This window comes from Trachurus japonicus, chromosome 12 (assembly GCF_045865225.1).
Source record: "Trachurus japonicus isolate A0001 chromosome 12, Traja_1.0".
In the NCBI taxonomy this organism is placed as follows: domain Eukaryota; kingdom Metazoa; phylum Chordata; class Actinopteri; order Carangiformes; family Carangidae; genus Trachurus; species Trachurus japonicus.
Window position 1 is genome coordinate 10,981,261 of NC_140918.1, and position 19,471 is coordinate 11,000,731.

The 19,471-nt window shown below is 42.5% G+C and overlaps 1 protein-coding gene across 1 annotated transcript in view; it reads left to right on the forward strand.

The window, feature by feature from the left end:
* Window positions 1-19,471, forward strand: part of pde8b (phosphodiesterase 8B) — a 54,159-nt gene that overhangs the window by 16,311 nt on the left and 18,377 nt on the right. The window contains exons 4-20 of the mRNA XM_085793121.1: window positions 2,643-2,833; window positions 4,916-4,975; window positions 5,086-5,143; window positions 5,457-5,545; window positions 6,157-6,235; window positions 6,993-7,133; window positions 7,226-7,314; window positions 7,408-7,462; window positions 10,484-10,535; window positions 10,935-11,012; window positions 11,623-11,699; window positions 13,799-13,963; window positions 14,682-14,727; window positions 15,576-15,705; window positions 16,544-16,742; window positions 17,976-18,193; window positions 18,909-19,047. Coding sequence (XP_085649247.1) covers window positions 2,643-2,833; window positions 4,916-4,975; window positions 5,086-5,143; window positions 5,457-5,545; window positions 6,157-6,235; window positions 6,993-7,133; window positions 7,226-7,314; window positions 7,408-7,462; window positions 10,484-10,535; window positions 10,935-11,012; window positions 11,623-11,699; window positions 13,799-13,963; window positions 14,682-14,727; window positions 15,576-15,705; window positions 16,544-16,742; window positions 17,976-18,193; window positions 18,909-19,047 — 1,866 coding nt within the window. The remainder of the gene's footprint in view (window positions 1-2,642; window positions 2,834-4,915; window positions 4,976-5,085; window positions 5,144-5,456; window positions 5,546-6,156; window positions 6,236-6,992; window positions 7,134-7,225; window positions 7,315-7,407; window positions 7,463-10,483; window positions 10,536-10,934; window positions 11,013-11,622; window positions 11,700-13,798; window positions 13,964-14,681; window positions 14,728-15,575; window positions 15,706-16,543; window positions 16,743-17,975; window positions 18,194-18,908; window positions 19,048-19,471) is intronic.

Sequence of the window (19,471 nt, forward strand, 5' to 3'; positions counted from 1 at the left end):
ACCTGCCCTATTTCATTTCCAGGTGTGAGGGATGGCATAGCTCGCCTTCCTCTTCCTGATTTCTTTTTTTTTTTTTTAAACGTGCAGGAAGTGTGTGGTGGTGGTGGTGGAGTCGTGACTTGTTTTTCACCGTCTCTCTCTCTCTCTGTGCTGCTGCTGCGCCTCCCTGCACTCTCCCTCTGTCACTCTATCCTTTGTTGTCCTTAGAGGGAGTCAGGAGGTGATGCTGCTGCGAAGAAGAGCCGAGTACTGTTGGTTCTGGCTGCTGCCCAGCTGCCTGTGTGTGTGTGTGTGTGTGTGTGTGTGTGTGTGTGTGTGTGTGTGTCTCTACTGTACGTGCCTCTTACACTGCTCTATTTCCTCACCACTGTACCAAAGGTGGCTGGTGTGCTCATGGTCAAAACCCAGTGTGGGATCAAAAACACGAGTCCGTGCTCCGCAGGCTTTCGGCTCCGTCAGTGTGAAATACAGAATTCATTTGTGATTATTAAACGCTGAGGGAACAACCAACATCGACAATGTTTTACATGATATCGTCTGTACAGCTGTGCGCTCCATCCATGAATCCATTTTTTTTTAAAAGACGCGCTGTCAGGGCCGGCCCCTGGCATGAACACTCTATGCGGTTGTTTAGGGCCACAGCCGTTAGGTGGGGGGCCACATGATCAGAAAAGTACCGGGGTTCATTCAAGTCATTTAAACATCCTGAGGTCTGCACGTGCACGCTATGAGCTTTATATGTAATTTGAAGTCAATATTCAGCTTCTTTTATCTCACATTTGAGACATTTGGTGAAAATAGAACGGCAGAATGACAACATTTATGCTCAAAAAGCAATTTTACAAAATTTCATTTTAGACTTGTTTTCTACACTTATCTATTACTGTATTCATATCCTATTTCAAGCACCAAAACAGTTCATTCTCATGACTGAAGGTGTGTTTTCACAAGGGATTTGAATTTTTTTCAAAAAGCAGACCTCAAATTTCCAGCATTTGGCCGAAATTATTTCTTTATACAGTGTTCGAGGACAAATTGGCCTCAGTGTGCTTACAGCGGAGGTTCTAATATTTAGACATAAAACACTTGAGTATTGTTACATCTGCAAGTAGGCTATCTTAAAAAGATCAAAATATGTAAAAGTCGAAAAAATGGCCTCAAACCTCAGAGGGCATAAACACGTCTGTATTCAGTTTTAACCAGTGATTTGGTGTTTGCGCTTAGAGTGCAGGGCCACAAACAAAAATCTTGTTTAGGGCCACCAAAATCCTAGGGCCGGCCCTGCGCGCTGTTCAGGATCATGGAAGAGACTGAAGTCCTGCACGAGTCTGACTGAAGCGTCCTGTACAGACTGACAACTTATCACGGGGGGGGGGGGCATCAAGTGGTGAACAGTTCAGACTGGAGGCTCCAGTTCTCCTGAGATGTTGCATGTCATGGGACTGTGGCAGGAAACCCACATATAGTCGGAGCAGAGCAGCAGGGCTGAGACTGAAAACCAGGACTTTGTTACTGTGAGAGGACAGAGCTGATCATCACGTAGCCAAGAGTGCATAATATTGTGTATATTTTATCCAATTAAAGGGATAGTTCCAACATTTTTGGCAAATTGGCCCATTGCCATAATCCCTATAGTCATAGCAGTAGGTTCATTACCTTTAACTGTCAGTGCAAGCTATTTTTAGAAAGGCAGAGGTAAATTCATGCAAAACCGCTGATGCGCGTTTCCATCAGGGGCAGTTTTTCCGCAAGCAGTCTCTGCATTTGCCTCTAAAACAACTCTTTCTCGTATCGTTCCGTTATTATTTCATAGTGTGGTGAATGTGCAGGACACAACTTGTCCACCAGAGCGTTTTGGAGTTGTTGGATTGTGTATTTGATGAGTTTGATGAGGGAAACCAAGAAATCCCATTAGCCTCCATAGCGTAGACTGAGCAGCTTGCGGCAAGGGGAAAAAGAAGAAGAGCTGCTTTTATTCTATAATGGACATGCCTCTTAAAATGACCTCAGTGCTGACAGGACACTTGAATAATCCTTTAAATTGTTTTATAACAACTGTAAAAACACACCGGAGAGCATTTAAAGCATCACTTTAGTCTATAAAGGATCGAATCCAGTTACTTTACTTATCCCCACATGTGCTTTCCAACTTAAAACTTTAATGTGAACAATTTACAGGTCTGTTAAAGTATAAATTAAGAGGTCCTGTTTACTGTAGCGGACATAAAGTCCATCCATTAGCTATACCCTCTTATCCCTGTGGCTTGTGGAGGAGCTGGAGCTGATCCCAGCTGACATAATATAAGTCTCACATTTTTGAAATAACCTCAAACTCCACAGGGTTTGCCTCCGTTCATCCGTGGCAGTCTGGCAGGGCCAGGAATAATGAATCCTTAAACTGCATGTCCAAAAATTATTTTAACAATCTGAACTAGTCTGCCAGATCTCAGATCAGCTATCGCATCGGAGGCTTTTGGCACAAATTTACATTCCCTAGGTCTTAGAGAAGGAGGTTTCTCTGTGGAATCAGTGTCTGTTCAGCCTGATAAACGCCTCTGATCGTGTTAATTGCCGGAGATCTCTGAGTAGCATCTCCATCTCACTGAGACGTACGTCCACTCATCCTCTCTGTGTCCTTTCAGGTCCTTCTGGTCTTCGCCAAAGAGGACAGCCAAAGCGATGCCTTCTGGTGGGCCTGCGACCGCGCCGGCTTCAGGTGTAACATCGCACGGACGCCCGAGTCTGCCGTGGAGTGTTTTGTGGACAAACACCACGAGATCATAGTCATAGACGGACGCCACTCGCGCTACTTTGAGCCCGAAGCCGTCTGCCGGTGAGTTTTTATTAAACTTTGTGTGACTGTCTGATGTGGTTGCTGTTGTGTGGGGCTGACATTTGGAGAATGACCTCTCCTAGAAATGCTCTTAAAGAAATGGTAACACGAGAAGACGCCACAATCACGTCCGTACTGTAAATAATATACAGTCATGGTAAGTGAGGTCAGCGTATCAGAAAGACTTGAAGCCGGAGGGGGAAAGGCAGCCTGGCTCTCCTCCAGCCCTCCTCCCAAAAAATCGTAAAAAGCTCACTAATCAATGTGTCAATGTCTTACCAAGAAGAAATAGTCTCTGGCCCAGTTGCTTTACTGTAATGTGTTCATGTGCTGTAGAGGTGTGTTGTGGACCTGGTTCCCTCAAAATGTCAAACTGTTCCTTTAATCACGGAGCTGCGCTGTGATTTCCTTCAAGCTCTCGATTCTGGAACTGGCACCGACCGAGACCTGGCCTCCTCCTCCTCCTCCTCCTCCTCCTCCTCCTCCTCCTCCTCCTCCTCCTCCTCTTCGTCTTCTTCTGTTGCTGTTTTTCAGACCAACATGCGTGTTTGACATTAAACAAAGAGTTTGAAGGGCAGAGAAGTTTTCAAACAGAGAGCGTGTAATTCTTCGCTGCAGTCGAAAACAATCAATACCTAAATTATGATGGGTTTTTATTTACTCAAAACGAGCAATAACTAAAAAGACTGTTCAGAGATCATGTGGAAAGCAGCTGCCACAGCATAGCGGGACTGTGAAGTAGTGGAGGGTTTATTGGCGCCATCTGGTGTTCATTTAAAAGCACCACAAGTCACTCTAATGCAGTCTGATAGCTGATGACGGTTCCTCAAATCAGTGTTTTGCTCTAAAACAAAAGCTGTGAGCGTGAACTACAGATTGTGAGTTTGTTGTTGACATGAAAGCAGGACAGAGACGAAGACGAGTCGCGTTAGATTTAGCTTGAAGTTGTTTTTTTTTTGCTTTTTTTCCACAGCAAAAAGCCCCTGGACACTTTTCAGAAACTTCTTCACTTGTAGAAATAACCTCACTCTCTCCCTCGCCTCTTGCCAGCTGTTTATGTTCATACTGGTAAAACTGGTCTGCGCTCTGTCTGTTTGCCCACCATCGCTTTCTGGCGTGCACACACGGGGCCATTTCAAGATTTATTTAGGAAGTATTTATAGTGCCATATTTTTGCACAAATTCCCTCCGATTCCGTCTTTGTGAAACGTAAAGTAAATAAAAGCTGGACTCTGCTTTCCGTCGTCTATTAACAAAGGATGTGTGTCAGGGGCCTTTTGAAAGGAGAGGGGAGGGGAGGGAGAGGGAGGAGGGGGGGCGGTTTCCACGGTCCAAAGTGTTTAATGGTTGTGTTAATGCTTGTGTGAATACCTTACTTACGTTTAAACATCCTCCCTTTTCACAGCCGCGGTATTAAGCTGGTGAAAACGCTCGTATTCCTCATTATTTTTAGCCGCGACGACCTCTGTGTTTAATTCTGTCATGATTTCTGCAGACTGCTGGGGCTGTAGTTATTGTTAGATGATACAGTGCAAACCCATCCAAAGTTCTTGGTTACACTAAAAGCCACCACCGTATATTTTGCGGAGTGATTTATTGTAAGTGCTTCATTATTTCCCCAAGTAAAGGAACAGATCCATTCGTCTCTCCTGTCTCCTGATGACCACAGTTTGGCAGCGGCTCCCTGTTTGTCCGTTTGCTCTTTCACTCCTTCGCTTGTCACTGTTATCCCCTCCTCCCATCCTTACTGTGTCCACCCCATGAAGAGCTCTTCCATCCCATCGTCCACCTCTGGTGCCACTTTCCCGTACGTGGTGGTGGTGCCTGTGGTGTGGCTTCGTGGTCGAAACCTCTGAGGCAGATGTTGTGTTTGGTGTCTCCGTGTTAAGCACAGAAATGTCCTGCCTGTGGCGATGACATCACCTCCCCCTCCTTCACCCTCACCCTCACCCTCACCCTCAATCTGCCCACATGTCTGTTTACCCCCCTGTACCTGGGGTCCGAGCCGCTTCCCGTGAGCTCAAAGCATCGATGAGATGAACTCCTGTTGACTTTAAAATCCATCGTCTGTTTTGTTTCCAGGTTGATCCGTGCCACAAAGCCCTCGGAAAACACAGTCATTCTCGCCGTCGTGCCACAAAAGTGAGTTTTTCTTTTTTCAGTCTTCCATACAGCGTGGACCACTGACAGCACGTTTTCTGAAAAATGATCGCGGTTGCACATGGTAATAATTCTTTCCTGTCATTGTATAGACCGCCTGACCAGGACGAGCCATCTGTTCTTCCTCTCCTCTGCGCTGGATTTAGCAGAGTACGTCCAACAACTTGCCTTAGCCTGTGACTGTGTTTACAGCAGACGAGCTTAGGCCTCAGTGTGTTGTCCTTGTTTCTCATAGATGCTTCTTTTTTTATTTTTTATCAAGGCCTCTAGGAGACTTCAGGCACTAAAATAGCAGCATGTTTGTGAGAGAGGCTTTTATTGTTCAGCAGCGTTTGATGGTGTGAATGTGACGTAGGAGGTTGAAAAACAAGTCGCCGCCGAGTGAATCCTGACTCATTCAATTTTCCACTCGTCTCTCTTCACTGTCTCCTTCAAACACCACTTAACCCGCTTTGGCCTCCAGAGGTTTGTGGAGAACAGCAGTGTGTCAGCCTGCTACAATGAGCTCATACAGATTGAACATGGAGAGGTGCGCTGCCAGTTCAAACTCAGGTACAGCACAGCAGAAAACACTGTCAACACGCACACACACACACATATCACACAGTCATATGCATAGATATATATATATATATACTACTCACAAAAAAGTTAGGGATATTTGACAAGAATATCCCTATAAAAACAGTGATATTCTATCATGAAAGCCTTTTAAGCAGAAGGATGCAATGGTAATTTCTTTATCTCAAACAAAAGCTAATAACAGTGAAAAATCTCAATGTCTCAGTAACTTAATCAATTTGATCAAAGTGTTGTCTTGGTCTCATGATGTCAAAATTTGAGAGAGAAGAGGACTGTATACAAATTGTCATTGAACCAGAACATTTAGTGGTTCAGTGACAATTGAACCACTAAATCAGACGGTGCTTGTGATTTTTGTGGTTAATTACCTTGTTAGAGAACAGCATGTTATTCAATAAGGACTGAAACATTGAACACTTGAACATGTGCATTCAAAGATTTAGTTATAGTGCATTTTAGGTGCATTCTGAAATTTTATCCAAAAGCCAAACATCCCTAACTTTTTGTGAGTAGTGTATATAAATACAGGGTGGTGCTGGCAGTGAAGCTACTGATCCGTCTGTGGCTTCATCTCTCCACAGGGCTTGCAACTCTGTCTTCACTGCATTGGAGCATTGTCAGGAAGCTGTGGAGATCACCAGCGAGGACCACATCATACAGGTAAAGAGAGTTAACAAGTGGAGCAAAACCTCAAACATAGCCCCTTTTTCACTTTATCCCATGATTCATTATCCTATGATTTCAAACCAGCAGTGTGTTTGTCCGTCCACTTAGGCCCCTGCCTAAAAAACAGGTCACAAACGTCTCTGTGGGAGCCAAAGTGTGTTTCATGTGCTTCTACGTGTTTTGTTTGTTTATGTTGTAAAGTTCATATGAGTGTAAATAGATAATTGATTTGATTGGATAAATAGGTGATCAAAATAGGCAAAAGATTAGTTAAATTAATTGGATTTAATTCATGATTAGTTAAAAAAAGGATTTTTGTAACCTATTGTTACTGTTGCTTTAAGAACACGAGGTAGTTGAGGCTCGGTTAGGACTGAGCCACACAGTTTTATTTTACCATAGTGTTTTAGCTGATGAGAAACCCTTGATTTTGGATTATTCCTGTAACTAGATACTTTGGAAAACAAGAAATAAATACATTCTGTCTAATCTTTTTACACCGGACGTTTTTTCCATGCAGTGAAGGTGCACGAGTAAAGTTAACCTGGTCTAAAGCTTCAACTCCCACAATCTCATACTACTATCTACTTTTTAAATTTGATTCTCTTGCAAACAACGAAATATAATATTTTCCCATTTATCATTATACCTAAATATCTGCTATTATGATGTTGCACCAATAAAAAAGAAAGAAATGTGACAAATTAGGCTGTTGTATTTTTACTCTAACACCCTCCTGGTTTCTTCCCAGTATGTGAACCCAGCGTTCGAGCGGATGATGGGCTACCACAAGGGAGAGCTGATCGGGAAAGAGCTGACCGAACTCCCCAAGAGCGAAAAGAACAGAGCTGACCTGCTGGACACCATCAACACCTGTATCAAGAAAGGAAAGGTCAGTCCATCCGTCCATCCATGCATCCATCCATCCATCAATGAGACAAGAGATTTCAGTTTCATTGCCTGACTCTTGGTTTGTCTCTGAAGGAATGGCAGGGCATTTACTACGCCAGGAAGAAGTCAGGCGACAGTATTCAGCAGCATGTGAAGATAACACCCGTCGTCGGCCAAGGAGGGTGAGATAACGCTAAACGGCTCAAGGTGAAGACAGACTGAAGATTTACAGGAGGTAACAAATCACTGACAGATTCTTCTCTCGCTCTCTGCAGTAAAATCCGACATTTCGTCGCCATCAAGAGACCTCACATCGACAACAACAACCAGGTGAGTCAAGATTGTAGACGGGTGACTTCACCTGGTTCCCCGTTTTTAATTGTCTTTTAGTTCTCGTTTTGAAACGACACTGTGCTGAATTGTTTGTGCTGCACTGGGTGAGATCAGTCGTGGCTCCTACAAGAAGTCAAACAAGAGCTTAAACCGTAAAAATCTCAATTGCTGATCAGATCTGGATTCACTCAGGCCCCCTGGGGTAAAAATTCAAACTTGGAACAAACGTCTCTTTACCTGTCTTATCCCAGCACCTGCACATTAGCAACTCTTTGAAACTTAAAACCGCTCGCCCTCAAATCTGTCCAATCTGCCGCCGGTTTACAGGCTCAGATGATAAATCCGTAGTTTACAAGGCTACAAGCAGCTGCATGGAGAAAAGAAAATGCTTCAACTAAATTTTGCAAAAAGCCCCTCGAGTCAAACGAGCCCACGTTTTGTAGGATCACAGTGAGCCGGGTTTCTGCTGTGGTGCAGCTTAAAACAAATGTCAGTCCGTCAGCAGTAATAGTGCAACAGCACAGCTTGGCCCAATCAAGCCCGGTGCAGAAATGAATGATTGAGTCCAAACCGGACTCAGGCATTGATTGAAAACTCTGCTGGCACTTAGTTTTACATAAATACTTCAAATGAACTGGAGGCTAAAGTGTCAGGTTTAAATACTCCCGACAGGGCATGTAGCCTCGCAGGCTGCCAGCTCTGCTGAGGAGCGTGTGCACACAGCTCCTCTTCTGTAGCAGCTGTGTCGCTGCTCTCAGCTGGGTTCCAGGCCAATAACGTCATACTACGCTAAGCTACGGCTAAGCACCAGGATCCCCAGCTAAGGCCTGGGAGGGCTAGCAACCAGGCGCCAGGGCTATTTATACCTCAGGCAAAGCTGCACAGGGACTAGCTTTAGCTCGTTGCTCCCTTTCATCGTGTGTACATAAGGTGAGTCAGCCGTTGGCATCTGCCCGCCAAAGCCAAATAGCATTCATTCCTTGCTCGTTGGGATTGGGAATCCTTCGACATGGCAGCGGCTGATCCCATTCCCGAAATCATGGAAGTCGCCCCCCCTCCCACTCCCACTGTCCCCTCCTCCTCCTCCTCCTCCTCCTCTACCAGGCCACAATCTGAACTGTGCACAGTCAAACTGGACGGTATTATCAGTGTCCTTTTTTTAAAAAAACTTCATTTTCACCACTCATTATGCAAGAAGGAACAAAAGTTTAGTCTTCAATTACATTTTAAACTAGATCAGTGCACTACGTCTTCACCGAGACGCCGTGATCTATTTGACAACCCAAAGCCACAGAGGTCCTTTCAGGGGACCGCTGATCTGATACCGTATCCCTGCTTGGGACATTTTCCTCCGGGCACTTAAAACCCCACATTATTCCTCGTCTATTCCCACCCAGACATTTTGGCTGTAGACCACGGTTTCCATTTCATTGTGTTGTTTAGTTAGCAGTATTTGTCTTAAGCGCTCCAGACTTACAGCAGGTTTAGGGTCAGTTTTGTTTGCCTTTCCCTTTCAATTAAAGGCCATCATCATCTCAACTATTTCCCAGCTTTAGTGAAGTTAATTCAAAATCAGGTCTTTTTTTTTAGATTTCTGTTTGTGCTTTGCAGCCCAAGAAGCCCATTAAAATGCAGCCAGCTAAATCTGGCAACCTTGTATGTCATTAGAAGTGTTTACACTGTCTTAATCCTATTTACTCAGTATGGGACGCACTGGAGACCTGAGAACAAGCAACTTGAAATTTAGAGAGAAATCCTTTTTTTTTTTTTTAAAGAGAGAGAAAGTGAAAATTAACAGGCATACATTTCCATTTCTTCATATTCAAATTAAATGTTTTAATTGTTTTATGCTAAATTAAAAGAATTAATAGTTAATTTGGACAAATTCTTTCATCAGCACCTAAATGTGCATGATGCACTGTCAGCAACATGTAGAGGTGCAGTGAGTCACTGAGGGAGGAAAAGCTGCTCTAATCGGATTAGAGGCTCTTCATCTCCATATCTACATAACCTGAGCACAACTAACAGGATGTACTGTACAAACCGTCACCTGCATGGAAATGTATCAATATGAGCAGTGGGAAATGTGCTGTCAGGTTCACAGTTACATAACTCACATATAAAACATTACAATGTCTCTTCTGAAATGTCACTCTTGTGAATCTCAATATGGCATTTAATATAGTTAAGGGAAAAGGGTTTTTTTTTCAGATGAGAAGATTATATTTTGTCAGAATTGGAGCAATAATATAATTACAAATCCACTTTTCCCGCTTTAAACAGATTATTTTGTCAAATCTTTTCTTTTATTTACAAAGGTGGAGAGCAGCAAGTACACGAACTGAGGAGAAGAAAATGCTTTCATTGTGTGTCTTTTATAAGTAATTTTATGCCTTGTGTGAGCTCTTATGTCTTTTATTTCTGATATCTTTTATTTATTATTCTGTGCAACACTTCACTGTGGCTGCTCTAAAGTGTTTAATAAATAAAGTTGGATTGGATTGGATTAGACTTTTAATGATTAAATATCTTACTATAACAGAGTACCATAATGATATCTGTAAATTATAGATGCTGTATTCTGAATTTGTATATCATTCTTACATTACTTGATGTTTATCCAAAGAATTGTCTTTCAACTCTCCACTATTACGACATTTTTCATGGAGAAAACTATTACCTTCTAATAGAATTCATTAAATGCATCAATATTTAAAATGAACCCACATTGTTTATACATTTTAATATGTGGTTACATCATGCAACTTCACCAGGACTAATTGCTTGAATATAAACTGAGATGACAGTCTGTCTATTCTACTAAAAGATTCTTGTTGCCAAACTTTCTTAGCACGTTCTTGAATTGCTACATTTTTAGCAGTAAAAGGCTAGCGTGTAGCTTTCCTTCCATGTGTGCAGGTCATTGTATATTTGCTTGGTATATTTCACAGTTTTATAATCTATAAATTACAGATTTGAATGACAAATTTTAACCTTCTCCTGCTCTCTGTCCGTCAGGTCCACAAGTTCAACAAAGAAGAGAGATGCATCGGGGAGCATTCTCAGTCAGGTAACTGACCTCAGTGCAGTTTTTAGTGTTTCAGAGTCTCTTTGTTTATAATATTAAGACTTGAATGCATGTGTCAGAGAAAAGCATGATTCAGATTAGATTTGTGTGCCTTCAAAGAGTCATTTGTATAATAAAAACAAAACATCATCAGTCGTGTTTTATCAAAGTGGGCAGAATTACAGTCCAGATAGTTAGAGGATCAATAGAAAGTGGATGAATTATGTTAGAAGTTAAGTGTTATTGAAGTACCTTCTGTGGTTTTTAATGTATAAAACACACAAACTAGGACAAGGTTAAAAGCTCTACAAACTCTGTATGATTGTAAGTCTGCTGCTCCATCAGTCTGAACATGTGCTGTACATTAAAATGTCCATTACTTCCCCGTATACGTCTCTGCAGAGTGCCATTCTCTACGTCACCGTGACAGGAGGAAAGATTCAATCGATGCCCGATCACTCAGCTCCCGCAGCAGTGACGGTAAGACCATTCAAAAAAAAAAGAAAAAAGCATCAGCTGAGTAGAATGAATGGAGCTGCTGCACAGAGAGGGAGGATGAGCAGAAAATGACAGGGGAAGATGATGAGGGCAATGAGGTAAATATGCAACGATGTAAAAAACAAAACAGGGAAATGACAAAGGTGGGAGCACAAAGGAAGAATAAAGAGGTGAAGAATGGGGCACATGATTGGAGATGGCAAATCAGAGAGTGAGTCAGCCAGTGTTGTGGTTTGTACTTGAACTGAAGAGATCTTGAGGAGAGATGCCGTGGGCTGATGACATTACGCACCTCCCTCCCTCCTCAACTCACTTTGACGCAGCTGCTGCTATTTTCAGGTTATCTGAGCTCAGTGCTGCTTCTCCTGCTTCCTTCCTTCTCTAATCAGCCTGTTTCCTAACGCCTCTCTTCCTAACATCCTCATTTTCACTTTTTCTTGTATTTACATATTTCTTATTTCTCATATTCTTTCCTTGTATTGCCTTTTCACTGAAGCCATTTGATTGGGACTCTTTCCTGTTCAAAATTTTTGAAATAACAAATCATAAATCCCATTTTTCCACTAAACTTTTTTTTTCTTCTGAATTACAGCTCCCAGTTTACAGAATCGCAGATATTCCTCTGTGGCCAGGATTCACTCCATGACCATCGAGGCTCCCATCACCAAGGTACCCTGCCTCAGCGTGCACTCATTTTATAAACTCACTGGTCCCCATGCTGAAAAATTCATCTTTGACATTTCAGTTTTCAGTTTGAGTTTCATCCAACAACTGTTTTGATGTCTGTTTTACATTTAAAACAGCTCCTCCAACAAAATGCACGATTTATTTTTTCTATTGAAGTGAAATAAGGAGAAATAATAGGAGAAACATTGTACTTTACTGTACTTGCTGAATGTAAATCCATATGAGTTGAACGGGGAGGATCAGATATTTACAATCAGTCAGGGTGAAATGAGTTCATGCTGTAAAATTTCCAACGAGCAAAACCACAACATAAAAATGTTCTGAGAAAAAACATTTAAAGGTTAAAAGACAAAAGGATCAGATGCAGGGTTCTTCCTCCAGTGATCAGTTTCATACTGAGTCCTTTATGTTAGCTAACGCCTACAGCGCTGTTTCCTCACTCGGCTCATTCTTCTTCATCATCACGCTTCACATGTCGGACTTTCCCTGTGAATGAACTGCTCTTATTCGCCCATTTACCGGCTCGTTCCGTCAGCAGACCTCACACAGTTCGATTTCAGCCAGCGTCTCAGTTCGGACATGAGACGTGTCTTGTCCGTTCACCACTTTAACGTATCATCCCCACACCGCAGAGCCATCCAGCCTCCATTAAGACCCGTCTCCACTGCCTTAATGTTGTTTGACTGAGCCAATAATGGAGGGTTTGCCTCCTAACAACTGCTAATAGGCAGTCATAACAACTAATATGATATCCTATTAGTGAGAAGATGTGTCACTGCCGTGCCCCTGTTCTCTCCACATGATATTTAAACACACTTTCTCGCTGCATAACCAGACTTTATGGACTTATTTTCATACTCTAAATTATTTAGGAAGTCGCTGCTAATAGGAAGCTGCAGTAGACAGTCATATATAAAAAACATTACCACCCAGCTAGCCCCACTTTCTGGCTGAATTAGTGCCACTCAGTTTGTGCTTGAAATTGAAATTAGATAAACTGTAGATATTGAGTTAAAACTGTAACTCAAACCAATAACTGTTTGTTGAAAACTCAACTTTATGCGGCGGATGATGTGATTTTCCTCGAAGAAGACGAGATAATTAGCAGCGAGAGAAACAGCTGATTGTTCAGTGCACTGCAGGGAGCCACACTTCTTAGGATTATTTATTTCCAGCATGGATTATGTTATTGTGAAACACTCAGCCAGCCGTGTGTGTCCGTGGACTCCTTGTTCCACGCCACTATTTACAGTCGATGCCGCCGCCAACATCAGGGGATTTGTTACTGTGCGTCTTTTCTTTTTGTGTGTGTGTGCACATCCTGTCCTGATGTGTGGTTGGTTGCCGCTGTGAAGGTGAAGAAAAGTCTGCAACACCAAAAAGAGCTCCAATGCAAAAATAGATTTATTTAAGTAACATGACGTTTCGAGCCTACAGGCTCTTCCTCAGATGTTAGATACGAAAATGAATGGGTAGAGACGCCATTTACATGTAAAGCCATGTCCCATGCCATGATAATGTGATCTCACACACTGGTTGTTCATTCATACCAATCACACCAATCAATAGTAGAAAAATATATAAAAACCTGAGACATCTTATGTTCTCAAGTAGGGATTCAGGCTATACAAACCGTCATAATACATAGGAAAACCATAAGAGGCGTTCATGATATACAATACATAAGTAGGGACCAATACTCATAAATGATCCTAAAAAAACTGACATGACATGGCTGTGAGCAACAATAAACCTCGGTCAAGCTGTCGGCTGCATCATAATTTCGTAGTATACGGTATAGAGTATGTCCCATTGTGTCTCTCTGCCTCCTGCTGCAGGTCCTGTGATGCTCTTATGTGTTCAAACGGCAGCTTTTTTTTAGCTGTTTCGCCTCAGTCGAGATTTCTCCATCGTCACATGCACCTCTTCATGACACATGCACAAAGAAAGGAGAGCTCTGTTGCGGCCGCTTCTTTTGCAGAAGGCTCTTTTGTGTGTAATCTGTTTGTGGGTCTTGCAACAGAGAGAAGACTTGTTTCTTTCTTCTTTTTTTTCTCCCCCCTCCTCCTCCTCCTCCCCAGGTAATAAACATCATCAACGCGGCGCAGGAGAGCAGTCCCGTGACCGTGGCCGAGGCCCTGGACCGCGTCTTGGAGATCCTGAGAACCACCGAGCTGTACTCGCCTCAGCTGGCCTCCAAAGAGGACGACCCCCACACCAACGACCTGGTTGGGGGGCTCATGAGCGTAAGACAGTTTGTAGAATAGAAGTATAGATGTTTAAAACACTTAATAAGGAAAGGTTAGAAAGAGTCTGTGAACATCTTCTTACATGAGCATGTGAGAAAGCTTTTTCTTTTGTTTGTTTGTTTCCAACCTCAAGTCTGTATTTTCTCAGTGCCAACAAAGTCTTTGTTTATTTTCTTATTTTGATTTGAATCAGCTCAAGTTCGAGGTCACTGATCGCAGATGTTTACATGTTTTCAGCAACACACAACTGGACTGAATCTTGTAAAACTAAATTATACACAATATAAAGAAAACACATGCACGATTCTTCTCTGAGATACAAATCCCCCTTTTTTTTCCAAGAACTGTTGCACTGGGTGACATGTCCCTTCTTTATCATGAACACACACAGAGTTTATTTTGCATACATAGTCCCGCTGCTGGATGTACTGGAGTACCAAACATGTGTTAATCCACCGCTGAAAATAGTCCAGAGTAAATGCGTTATTTACAGTCCATGAGCCTGAGTGATGTTTCTTAGACGCAACACTGATCAGTTGTGTAGATGCTTTCTTTCCTCTTCACTAGAAACAAGCAGGCTCATTAAAGTAAGAGATGGACTGATAGAGTTGGTTTTGATGTCTTATCCTCCCATATAGTACATTTTGTTTCATACATTTCTAATAAAATGCTTCTATATTTATAATAAACAGCACTTTTTCTCTTTGTCTCTCAGGACGGGCTGCGGAGACTCTCTGGGAATGAGTACGTCTTCTGCAAAAGTGAGTTTTAATGACCTTGTGAATTATCATATTACGACATTGATCATCTACGGTTATGAAACATTAATAATATGATAAAATGAACTTTTTGTGGCTGATTACACCTGAAGGGGGGGTGGGTGGCTGGGTGACATTACCAAACACCATGTTGCATGTTGTCCAGCTGCTAAACGCTGCAGCAACACTAACAGAAGGAGGAAGATGCTGTTCAAAACCTTCATAGATGTGAGAAGAAGAATATTAAAGAAATGATTATTCACACTCTGATGACTAAGACGAGCCGGTAAACGGCGTCGAGATAATGTCAGAGTTGAGAACGTGTAGGAGTCCAGACCCTCATCATCACACAGATTATGGAACACGACGTCCGTTCGCTGCTTCCAGTGAATCTCATGAATAAATATTGAGTTTAAGGTGGATATTGTCATGATGAAAGCTCCACCGTGGATTCTTCCATCTGAGTTTATTATTATGTAACCTCCATTATGATGATTAAAGTCACAAGAACACTTATCTAAGAGAAGATCAAAATCAAGAGTCTAATAGCGAAGATATTCTTCTTTTTCGTCAGGATGAAAACAGCGTCCTTACATGAGAGCCGCAGCTCCGTCGGTTGTTTAAACAATGTTGTCACACACACCATCTCTGAGCCGCTCAGTCTCAGAGGAGCAGATTTACAAAGTGAGACTCTTAGTCAGTGTGTTTGCACATGTATATGGATATTAAAGAGCCCGTGCTGGTACAGTCATTCACTATTTATCCGTCAAATCCCACACACCGCTTGCTTTGTCCCCTTTTATGGTCAAATCACCTTGAACTGTGTGTGTGTGTGTGTGTGTGTCTGCTAGATATGAGCCAGAGCCAGCTGGCCATCCCCGTCACTCTGAATGACGTCCCTCCGTCCATCGCCGAGATGCTGAATGATGAGGAGTGCTGGGAGTTCAACATCCTGGAGCTGGAAGCAGCGACGCACAAGAGGTGAATAAAGGAGGAAACAACACTGCTGGTTGCATGCAGATCAGTTCAATTGATTATTTCAAAAACTGCCATTTGATGCATTTTACATCCGCAGTTTAATAATAGCTGATCTCCTTCTACCAGCACATGTTTCAAATGTGCTGCAGTTTCTGACTGTTTTTATTTATTATAATACAACTATCAAAGAAGTAGAGTGAGATTTTGGCAAATATAGAGTAAGATAAGAAGCAGTAGTAGACACCATTCATGTCTGCAACTGGTTAGATCAGCTTAGCATTCAGTAGAGACTGGAAACTGGAGGTATTTTGTGGTTTTTAAGAATCCGTGTATCATTTGTTCTTTCTTTTTATCAAAAAATGAAAAAATTGACTGGTTATTGCCTGCTCATTTCTCACATTTCAATTTCAGGTTCAGATCAAACACACGAAATGGAAAAACGGGCCACAGAACTGAGTGATCTTTGATTGCCAATTGAAAATAGAAAGAACAAATGACACACAGATTTTTAAGCTTTCATTGATTTTTCATTTCCCTGTTTCCAGTCTTAATGCTAAGCTAAGTTAACTAGCCTCTGCTGCTAGCTGTACAGTATATTGAATGGACAGATGTAAGTGGTGTTAATCTTCTCACCCCACCACCGCTCACAATCAGCTTTTCTCTGCAGCAGCTGTGACGTCACACACGTCATACGGGGTAAAAGGATTAAGATTTACATCTCACACAAAAAAAAGGAGACTTTAAACTAAATGAGGATGTAGGAAGACAGGATAACACAGAGTAGAGCGCAGGAGTACGAGGTAAAGTTTGATCTCCCGTGTGTTGTTGTGACCCTCCGCAGACCGCTGACGTACCTTGGGCTGAAGATCTTCACCAGCTTCGGCGTGTGCGAGTTCCTGAACTGCTCCGAGTCCACGCTGCGCTCGTGGCTGCAGCTCATGGAGGCCAGCTACCACTCGTCCAACTCGTACCACAACTCCACGCACGCCGCCGACGTCCTGCACGCCACCGCCTTCTTCCTCCGCAAAGACAGAGTGAAGGTTAGAAGGAAAACACACACACACACACACACACATACACTTTTCCTGGTGCGGCAGTGGCAAACCGATTCACAGTAACAGTCAGAGGTGTCAGTTTTAATGACTTCATTGTGAATCTGTATGAATATTACTGCACATCCCCAGTCCGTCGGTGGCCAATGAGACACCAATGAAGCATGAATGAAAATCAGTGTCACTGCACCAAGTAAAATTCGATCAAATTCGTCACTAAGAGGTTGGCAGACATGTAACCACATGTATCTTTACAGTATCTCCTGTTAGATTATTTGTTATTTACGTAAATTTACTTGACTTGATTTGCATTACATAGGCTTTATAAGCTAAAACACACGCAGAGCACTGCTAGAATAAAAAACTAGAACCAGAATCATACAAAAATAACTCCACTCTTGATTGCTGGACATGTGTTTGTTTAGAAAATTGTTAAAATTGATTTGTAAGAGATGCAGGGTTCATTTTGTACCTGCATAAAATACTGGATTTAATCTTATTTAAATGAATAAAAACTATTGTTAACAAAGTATCACACTAAAATTGATGCTTTGTCAAGTCAAGTCAAGCTTTATTTATATAGCACCTTGAACCAATGTGCTTTACAATTACAAACAAATACAATTACAATTAAATACTGTACATTAGATAAAAGCACAATAAAATAAACATAAAATATAAGAAACAATAAGAACAGTCATGATAAAACCTCTTTTCTATGGCTTTCACACTACGTAGGTTGTTGATTTTATGTGCACAGATATTTTATCTGGGGTGGACAATCTATTTATTTATTATATTTTATTGTGTCTTTTATCTTTAGTATTTTGCCTTTTGACTTTTTTAGTATGTTTTATGGTTATTTTACTGTACAGCACTTTGGAAACCTGAAGACGTGGGTTTTCAGCAAGGATTTAAAATGTTCTAATGTTGGAGCTGTTCTAACACATAAATGGCAGATTGTTCCAGAGTTTTTGGAGCAGCGACCGCAAAGGCTCGATCATTTGTGACGAAAATTGCACAAAAGGCGTCTCCCTCGTGTCTCTGAAGGCCACTTTACTGGCACTGTCATCCAAACCTGACCCCAAACAGTGTGTTTGTGACCGCTGTCCACCATATAATTTATTACCAACATAGCCACTGAACCCACACGCCGTGGTGGTGTGCAGCTCAGTCCCGTCCTGACGTCACCTCTCTCTGTCTCTGCTTGTCTGTGCTCAGGGCAGTCTGGACCAGCTGGACGAGGTGGCGGCGTTGATAGCGGCCACGGTGCACGACGTCGACCACCCGGGCCGGACCAACTCCTTCCTGTGCAACGCCGGCAGCGAGCTGGCGATCCTCTACAACGACACGGCCGTGCTGGAGAGCCACCACGCCGCGCTCGCCTTCCAGCTCACCGTGCGGGACAGCAAGAGCAACATCTTCAAGAACATCGACAGGTGTGTAGCGACAGCAGCAGCGGCGGCAGGTGGCGGCGGCTGTGTCGTACTCTGTTTGATCCCTCCTTCCACGTGCAGATTCTTACTCTTCTACCATTATTGATCAGTTCCCTTTAACAGTTCATGATCATTTCTGCCAAAATTCAAATTTATAACTGGAGTCAATGGCACAGAAGAGTGAAAGAGGGTCTAAAAAACCTCTGACACTTTGCTTTCTAACCTGTCGCCACGGGCACAAATTACACTCTACACACATAATTTTCTCTACTTTTGTAGACAAGCTTGTCCTGTCTCTCACAATGTGCTCAACAAGGCAGAGAGATGAACCGAATTTGAACTGTGAGCCTCTGAGTGCAGCCAGTTCCCTTCCTTCCTCTCATTGACTCCCATTCAAAAGTTGGAGCTAATTTTCTGAGAAAAGCAGAAACGTCCCCTGTTTCTAACTCGCTATAAAATCAACAATTTTTACTCTAGAAACATCAAAGGGACATGCACGTGTTCAGCAAGGTATTACGGTTTTGACGATGTAAAGCTTTTGCTCTTACCAAGTACAGATGAATCTTAAATTGGGTGTGTTTGAGGGTGTCACAGACCCCTTTCTCATCTCAGCAGTGAAACTGACCATGGCAACCTGGCACACAGGCATTCTAAATCAGATTGTGGTGGTTATCACCTTATTGTCAAAGTCTAACACTTACTCTTCATCCTCCGGCAGGAATCAGTTCAGGACGCTGCGACAGGCCATCATTGACATGGTGCTGGCCACGGAGATGACCAGACACTTTGAGCACGTCAGCAAGTTTGTCAACAGCATCAACAAGCCGATGGCCGCCATCGAAGAAAGCAGCACAAGCGTAAGTCTCCAAGTCTCCCTCTGTAGCAAACAGTTTCATCCTTTTCAGAGCCACAAACATCATCATGGACGACACACACCCTGCTTGCTACTTGGTTTAACTGTTACTTCGCTACAGGTCCATCAAATCCAGAACCGACAGATTCAGAAAACTGTTTCTTTCCCAGCGCCATAGTCTCATTAAACAAACAGTAGCTAACTCAGCCCCCTGTTGCCTCTTACACACCAACACTGCACTTTATTTGGCACTATCCTCTTATAGAGTAAGAGAGTAAGAAGCTTTATTGTCATTGTAAAATAAAGGAATACAATGAAATTGCCAGTGGCCTCAGTGTCATAAACAAATATACACAAAATAACATACACAACAAGACTGGACTGGCCTACAGGAAAAAATGAATAAAAAAATAAATAAGATGAGACTA